The 8,824-nt window shown below is 33.2% G+C and overlaps 1 protein-coding gene across 1 annotated transcript; it reads right to left on the reverse strand.

Annotated features, from left to right (window-relative positions):
- Positions 1–656: 656 nt before the first annotated feature.
- LOC143446908 (uncharacterized) lies at positions 657–6,795 on the reverse strand. The gene is made up of 13 exons (XM_076946767.1): positions 6,433–6,795; positions 5,200–5,505; positions 4,781–5,056; positions 4,116–4,232; positions 2,858–2,943; positions 2,360–2,594; positions 2,090–2,146; positions 1,817–1,860; positions 1,655–1,703; positions 1,282–1,328; positions 1,169–1,202; positions 871–1,016; positions 657–755 (listed from the first exon to the last, which is right to left on the reverse strand). The coding sequence occupies exons 1-13, from the start codon at positions 6,647–6,649 to the stop codon at positions 696–698; spliced, it is 1,674 nt and encodes a 557-aa protein (XP_076802882.1). The 5' UTR covers positions 6,650–6,795; the 3' UTR covers positions 657–695.
- Positions 6,796–8,824: the final 2,029 nt, after the last annotated feature.

The following is an 8,824-nucleotide window of genomic DNA, read 5'->3' on the forward strand; positions in this document are numbered from 1 at the left end:
ATAATCTGCGCAATAGTGATGCAAGAGCTCACAACACCAGTAAAAACACGTCCAAAAAGCAAGGTAAGTAAGTGCTTTATCCTTATTATGAACGATATACGCAGTCATATATGTTTGAGCAACTACAGCTGCATGCAAAAGGTTGAGATGCTGAACATTGATGGATTTTCACTTTGGCTGGTTATGGCAATCATTGCATGCACGTTGGAATGTTAAGTTTAAAAGCGTATTTCTGCACTATTTACTTATTACATCACATTACACTGATGGCATCAGGCCAAGTAAGATAGCGGTTTTCCACCTGGCGTTTATGGGTGGTGGAACTATGTGAAACACAAAAGTAGTCGCGGATTGAAAACATGGAAACAGGATAAAATGGAAACAGTTCACAGGATGAACTTCATAGTCCGCAACTGCACTGTAGCAATTTAAAAAACAAACAATGATAGATAATAATTATATTATTTTATAATTATTAAAAATATTAGACAAAATATTATTAAAAATATTATGGGGTATTAGACAAAACAACCAATGAGGCATATATCGAAAATTATTTCTAAGAATTTATGTAACAAAAACTACCGACTTTAAAATGAAAAATCTCAAAGTGGTTTATATTATATAAGCTATCTATGACACAACAAACAAGACACAGAAATAATAAAAGTATTAAAGTCCTTGTAAGTCAATTTCTATGAGTTGTTGATTTCATCATAAGGCCCTTCAACATTTTCATATCTTCTTGAGCTTTTCTGTTGTCCATGATTGTGAAGCAAAAGTGAATAGAAATATAATTTTGAAATCACATTTTTACTTCAAGTTTGATTTTAATGAATTAGTTAAACGAATTCAGTTTAATTTTCTCACCTCAGTATGAGCACGTGGAGCAGTGATGACGTCATCATAAGCACCTTCAATGTTCTCATATCTTTTGGAACTACTTGATGCATTTCCTTGATTGTTCGAATCAGCATTGGATTCCTCCCCATTCAAGACAATGTAACCTGCGTTGTCTGCGTAATAAAGTGTTCAGTTGGGCACTTTTTACTTTAGTTTGGTGTTATTTCTATGTTATAGTATTTGCAACCTCCACTATAAATATCATACTGTGGTATTAGGCGGTTATTTGTATAAATCATAAAAAATTGTAAATAAGAAAATTTACCAGTTTCCAGCTGAGAATTTGAAGCTCTGTTTCTCTGCAAAATCAAACAAAGTAAGATTCAAGCAGCCGCAATCCATGCTGCTCAGTAATATTTAAAACAAAACAGGAATTACCAAGTGACCAGTTGTGCTTCCATTAGCTGCAAGATATCCATTTTCATCTGCAGATTTACAAACACAAAAACATGATTTTTATTTCTTATAAACACAGTCATGAAGATTATAAAGCTCATTAACCTATATCATGTTACTATTCAATTCAAAATGAAATACTTTCTGCAGCTTTGGAATAAATGACGCAAATATGAGCATGGCTGCAAAAACAATCATGAAGGTTTTGAAAGTCATAAATCTATGCAACGTTACTATTTACTCTACTGGCTTGAATACATTATAATAGTTTATTTGAAAATCATCCATGGAAAAACTTGTGTTACTTAATATTTCTAGGGAACAATCAGTCAAAGCAAATATTATGAAGTCATACCTTCAGCTGGACCAACTACTTCATAATTTCTTTGGTGATCTGAGCTTATCTGTGATCATTTATAACTTTAATTTAATTTCAGAACAAACGCAAGCCTTTTACTATATAATGAATTGCTACAACATGCATTTCCATTATAATATATACAAAAATTCTGGTTACTTGGGTTGAATCATTTCCAGTAACTTCAATGTAACCGGGTTGATCTGGAAAAATAAACAATGCCTATACGCAACATGAGCATATGCACATATAAAAGCAAATAAAAATATAACTGCTAACGTTAACTAGACTATAATATAAATAAAAACACGAACAAATCAGAAAATTGTGATTAAATAGCTTTGAAAAACAATTAACATATTTGACATAATTTCATATAAACATATTTAAAGTTATTTGAAGCATCAGTTTTGGCCTAAAGAATAATGGCACCTGTCAATGTGCGGTTGCCACTGCCAGTAGGATACATTTCATTAGACTGACTTCCATCTGTGTACATAGCCAGAATACAGAGATAAGAATTTGCAAACTTTTGCAAAAAACTTTTTAAAACTATTTTCCAAACAACATCAAAAATTTAAGATAGCCACAAACTACAGATGGAGACAAAAAGCGATACTAGAATATAAATATAACAACCTAAGTTCCTATTAAGTCAGTTTCAACAAAGACAATCAAACAAATGCAAGAAAATAATCAAACTTTTCTTCTGAGATCCTCTTCTCCATCTATAAATTCCATAACCAGCTGCACATAAAATGACCACCACAACACCAGCAATAATCCCAGCAATTGCACCAGTGGAGAGACCAGGAGTGCCCATTGGTTCCCCATTGCCCTCATTGACAATGTTAAAGTATAAAACACTACTCGAGAATAAACTGCTGTTTGAAGATTTCACAGTGAGATTGTATCTTCCAACATCTGAATTTTCTACCTGGAGAAATGTTATTGTCTTAATTGCGTCAATATCAATCACATGCACCACGACATGGAGTTAATGTTTTGTGTATGTCTAGATGATATTTTGTTTTCATGATAACATAATCTTGTGATAACTGCGAGCAACTGATGACCTGAAATTATTGTTTGAGGTAAATTGTGTCTCCACTGTACAAGCAAGCTGATTTGGCTTCAAATGTATCTAGCTGGAGAAAATATAATTTAGACAACTTTGTGCAAAATAACTCAATTACTTACATTTTTGCGGTTGAATGTGAAGCTTTGTTGGCCTTGATCTCCAGTTGACTTTATACTCATTGAACCATCACTTGCCACTGTTTGTTCTATTAAATAAATTGCTGTAATTAATTCTATCAATACATGAAACAAATGTCAACAACGCACCCACCATGGTCTGGATTACTTAAAAAAAGCATTAATATATGTCACTAATACATCATTTTCAAGGTTATCAAAACTTCAGTACCAACTGCCTGGCAAAGATAGCAGTAGGTTTTGCAGGAAATAATGGTTTACATTGGTTTAAATATTATTAGTTATGACAACTGTTGATTACAATGGTAATAATCAGTAGATTTTATACATCAATAAGTAGAGGTATGTAAAATAGATTTCACCAAATGGCTACTCCTGCAAGCAAAGAAATAGTATTAAACAATGAGACAATTGCCCTGCAATGCATAGAAAAGTGCACATGTTTAAGTGAAGGCAATTCCTAAATCCACTACAAATATTCGGGATGTAAAATTAAAGTTTCCATTGTCCTGATCGTATTTTGTCTTGGCTTTACACTTTTCTCATTTTCTACACCCTGGGTGGAGTAAAGACTGAAGTAAAAAATGTGTTTGAAGTGGATGTGTTGGTAATTGGAATGCTTATCAATGCCATTTCATCGCACATAATTATTTATTAATGCCATATGGTTATCGCGTTCTTGTTTGCTCTCATACATGTTTAAATCAGAAAATACGTAAAGTCGTCCTGAGAATACACGAGTTAAAGCTCTAAACTGCATACTGAAAAATTTTAACCTTTTAAAGTTCACCCTTCAAATATAACTGAAAATGTTTATAAACTTAATGTTGAGCAACGTAAGACACAGAGATACAAAGTAACAAAGGTAAATGTGAAACAAAAAAAGCTAACATTGTGTGTTGCCGGCAACTAAACGAACATTTATCTTATCCTCCAGTAGCAATGCTGGAGTCTGATAAATCGGTAAATAAATATTTATCTTATTTTAGAAATGGTAAGTCATAAATGCTTGTATCGGACTGCGAATAACTGACGTAGCTGGATTGATCATGTGATTACAAAATTTAAATAATAAGCAACTACAAATTAAATTTAAATTTTAAATCATAATTTTGAATCTAATGTTATTTAATGCATCACATCCCAAAAAGCACAAGATTAAGTATAACATTGAAAAAAAATCTATTTGAAATTCACACTTGCTAAAATATTAAAAAGAATAACAAATAGCGTAACTTACCATCTTTGCTTAATGATACAAACTGGGAGTTTGGATTTGAGAAAAACACAACAGAGCAGATTCCAGTTTCGTTCAAATTCCAATTACAAGTTGGAATCTCATCCTGTGTTGCAGCGTCTGGAAACATAATTTTCAATATATAAGTTTGTTAATACTGAAAAGTATAAGTCAAGTTATATGTTCTAAGATCATTCTTAAATCGTTTTCAAGGTCTATTGAATTTTTCTCTGGCAATACATCAAAGTGCAAATTGTTTTGTTGTACAAAGTTTGAAATTTCTGCATAAATTGCTAAAACATGCATTCTTAAGAATAACTCTTTATTGCTAACTTTACAACCATACAAATGCGAGCAATTTTAATTGTTTAAACAGAAGTAACTAAAACTATTTACATAGCAAGCAAGTAGCAGTAAATTCACAAGTTTTTTTATTGCAAGCATACGCAGTTTCAATACCAACAGTAACTAAAAATCTCATAACAATACACAGTTATAAAAAGATCAAATTAAATTTTCTTTGCTTTTAAATGCATAAAAATAGTTGCAGTAATTGCAGTTGCATTAAATAATAATAATTGAAAGTGCATCAATTAACGATACATTGTGATTATTATAGTAACAGAATAAACATTTCACAAACATTTTAACACTTCATCAGAACTTACAGATAACATTCAAGTAAATGGCTGCACTGAAGCTCCCGAATTGATCATTTGTGTGGCATTCATAACCTCCAGTGTCAAAACGACTTACTGATGGAAATTGTATTGAAGAATGTGCTACAGCAGAGTTATTTGGTAACTTCAAGCTGTAGGTGGTGCTCAGTTCATTTTTGTATGGAACACTGCAAGAGATCATGATGCTTTCACCAAGATAAGTTGTTGAGTTGATGCTGCCATCATTTGCAACATTGTTGCCACTGACATTGAAATGAATTTGCCCTGAAATTACAACAGATGTTGTAGTTATGTGATGCTCTAACAGCAACAATTTTGCAATATATATAAATCTCTATTTTCTTCATATCTATTGCATGCTTTGTTATATAAGTTTCACCAACTTAATATTTCAACAGTCAACTTACTTTCAACAGGAATCACATCAACAGTTTGCTCTGCACTTGATATATTGCCAGCTCTGTTACTAGCAGCACAAGTCACAGTGCTTGATGCATTGAGATCAACAGTAATAAGACAATCACCATCTGAGGTGAGTGTCTGACATCTTGAATCTGAGCACAGTTGCCAACTACAAGTTGCTGGTGGGTTTGCATCACTTGGAGTGCAATTCATTGTGAGTTGTTGATCTGATCTCAGCAGGTAGTTGCTTTCTGATGATTCAATCACGAACTGGGATGTTGCTATCTTGTCAGCAATCGACTCTGAAATATCTATTAAAAATACGTAAGAATCAAATAAAAATGACATAAAAGATCTATTAAAATTAAATTAACAAAATTCAAACCAAGTAACATTAAACTAATTTTAAAACTATCAGGCAAATGGTGGGACTACTTGGCAAATGGTGGGACCAATATCAATAAGCATCACTTTAAGTGCATCATCAACTACTTGTTACTGAATAATAGTTAAAGCATATTGTTTGTTAATATATAGAACTTATTTAAAAAAAAAATATGAATGGTAAACAATTATCATAATATGTTCCATCATAAAAATAGTATAGCAACATATTTTCAGAGTGAACCACAAAGAACTGGTAAACGTTATGCATAAAACTTTTGAAAACTGCACATTTCAAGTTGAATTCAACTGGAAGTGCAACAAAACATAACATCAAAAAAAAGCATTGCGTTTGTTTTTCTGAGTGTGCCAAAGTGAAAAAGCTATTAATAGTTTTTAGGCTATTAGACGCATCTTTGTGGATTCATGTGTATGGTTGCTGGACTTCTATTTCTGTACAAGCACTGCTGCTAAATTATAGAAAATAAAGTGATGAAGCACACTTCATAACTACAAGAAGTACCAAATTAAACACGCAACACACGCCAAAGAGCTAAGTATTAATAGTAATCTGAACATTGATTAATTACTATAGCAGTGGGTGGTAAAGCATACATAAACATAGGACAACTTTAATTGCAAAATAAACAGAAAACAACACACATTGAGACACACATATAAATGAGCAGCTATGTGTACTACCAAATTATTGTAATAATGTGCTCATTTCATTCGTGTTGGCAACTAAACCTCCAATGCAATGCCATGCACATCTTTTACTCACAAAGAAATAATTATGAAGTCATGCAAAATAAATGGCAACCAACTGCACGACACAGGAATTTCTCACTCACACAGAACATCAAGATATATAGATGCGCTGTAATTTCCAAAACTATCCATGCTTGTGCAGGAGTAATTCCCAGTATCAGAAGGTTGCAATGTCAAGTCAAAGGACTGTCCACGGCCGATATTATTATTTTCATGAAAAAAGTAAAATGAGGTTTTTAGCTCATCCCTGAGGCCAATGCTGCAGGAAAAAGTAACATTTTTGCCAAGATATGATGTCATATTGTTGTCAGTCACATTGGCCCCATCCACATTGAAGTGAAGAATACCTGGACCAAATCTTCAGGTTAATGCTACTACTGCATAATGAAGTGCAATTCTTACAGCAGTTTTTAACTTTTGAAACCTACTGTATGCCTAATCCTGGTTAAATATACTACAGTGCAACCAAAGCAAGAAAATACACTCACGTTGTGCTGGAACCAGGGTGATGGTTTGATTGTCGCTTGACCTGGAATCAACTATATTTTCTGCAGTGCAAGAGACCAGACTTGATTGATCAAGATCATAACTTATGCTGCAACCACTGACTGAGCTGACTGTGTTTGACCCAACCATATACAGTGTAAAATTACAAGTTGGAGATGGATTTGCTTCACTATATATGCACTGCACGGTAAGATTTTCATCTGATCTTAAAAGATATCCATTCTCTGCAGGTATTGTGAAGTCAGTAAGCACTGCTGTGATGTTAACTGTGTCAGGTACATCTATTTGAAAAAAAATCAAACGGCAAAATTTCAAATATGTCACAGACTGAAAATTGGGCTATGACCAAGCAAGGCAAGTGAGCTAAACCAAAGTACAAGTACCAATCCACTGCAATAACGCATGGATGAACACCCTTTTCCCTGACTGAGTATAAAAAGAACCAACTGGGTGCTACTCTCACCAAACTATCATTGCATTGGAGATCACCAAGTGCAAATTACAAATCCTGAATAAACACTAAATACAGAGGGAACCTCATGTAGCTTATACTTCATTGCATTTTCTCGAATCTTATACTTACTTATTCTCAAATTCTAGTTTCATTTGGTCCTGGGTGTTTCTGTTTTCTGGTCCTGGGTCCAAACCAAAAACTGCCTAAAAGTAAATTTCAATGTGCTATGTGCTATTTCAATGTGCTAAGATCGCTACCTGCTATCTATGCAGAAATGACAAAGCAGGAAGAAATTACCCGTTAAAACCCAATTCTAGTTTCACAATGATGCCTACTGCTACATAGCAAGCATGAAAACAAAATATATAAACCATATTACAAAGTTTGTCCAAAACACATCGGACTTATTCCCACCAAAGCAATGCTGCAGGAACTAAGTGTCACTGCTAGGAAGTGATTTGACCATTTCTGCGGAAATTTGTTGACATCGACCTCTCCTTCATGCTCTAGATATAGAATTGTAATACACACTTGCCAGTTTTAAGTTGACCTCAATTGCTAAATTTTATGGAGCTTTTACAACTTTGTGAAAGTAATGCTGAAGAAACTTAGAACCATAACTTTTGAAAACAAGTTTATGAAAACTGATGGTAGGTTTATGGTTTATGGCTCAGAAACTAAATTTCAGTCTCTCAACACAACCATTCAGCACAACTTGGCCATGGCAGTGAAATAATGTTTAAACTGCTTTTGGCTGCTATAATATCGTTCATAGATTTTAAGTTTTCACCATTATTGTGGGGGAAGAAAAAAACTTGTTTATTATAAAAAAAATACCACACTCGACAATCAATAACTTTGTCTAACAATTACCTTAAAATTGATGATTGATGATATCATCCATTTCTACTGCAAATGATTTTGCTGCATTATATATTTTGTTGTATTATATCCTGACGATAAATTGCTTAACCTAATTGCAGGTCTTCAACAATGAGCATGATGCGCAACAATGTGACTTGAGCCGTTGCATATAAAACAATTCCAATTAAAATCTGTATATTTTCACACCGATGAAGAATTGAAAAATAGTCCAAAACATGTTAGTTATTTTGTTTTGTTAGTATACATATTTCTGCACTTATTGTGCTGATTGCAACAGTTTGGTGTAGTAATTGTAAGTGCACAATTGATAGTTGCAATTATGAATCGCATTTACATATATGACAATTACACCCAGCCCTAATCTAACCTACCTGGTCGTGAACAGTACACTACCTGTTTCATATACATCTTTCCAAGCAAACTAGGGATTGCCGGACTTTTAGCTTTGCAGTAAACACAAAACCATTTCCAAAAAAAATTGGCAATGTGTTCCTGAGAAGGTATTTCAAGCAATGGTAAAACCATAAGAAAAAGTGTGTTAACTACTAAGCGATAATACATTATTCAAGTTGCTGCTGTATCTATTGAATTAAACGAGGTAAAACTCACAGTTTTTTGAAAAATATGCC

The sequence above is a fragment of the Clavelina lepadiformis genome, chromosome 2 (genome assembly GCF_947623445.1).
Source record: "Clavelina lepadiformis chromosome 2, kaClaLepa1.1, whole genome shotgun sequence".
NCBI lineage: Eukaryota > Metazoa > Chordata > Ascidiacea > Aplousobranchia > Clavelinidae > Clavelina > Clavelina lepadiformis.

What these genes read in the sequence shown, in the direction of transcription:
- LOC143446908 (XM_076946767.1), bottom strand. Translation starts at nt 6,649, where the DNA reads ATGACATCATATCTTGGCAAAAATGTTACTTTTTCCTGCAGCATTGGC. An exon ending in TGATGTGATTCCTGTTGAAA is followed by an intron (nt 5,057 to 5,199) that starts GTAAGTTGACTG and finishes TTGTAATTTCAG; the next exon opens with GGCAAATTCATTTCAATGTC. An exon ending in CTCCACGTGCTCATACTGAG is followed by an intron (nt 756 to 870) that starts GTGAGAAAATTA and finishes CATGGACAACAG; the next exon opens with AAAAGCTCAAGAAGATATGA.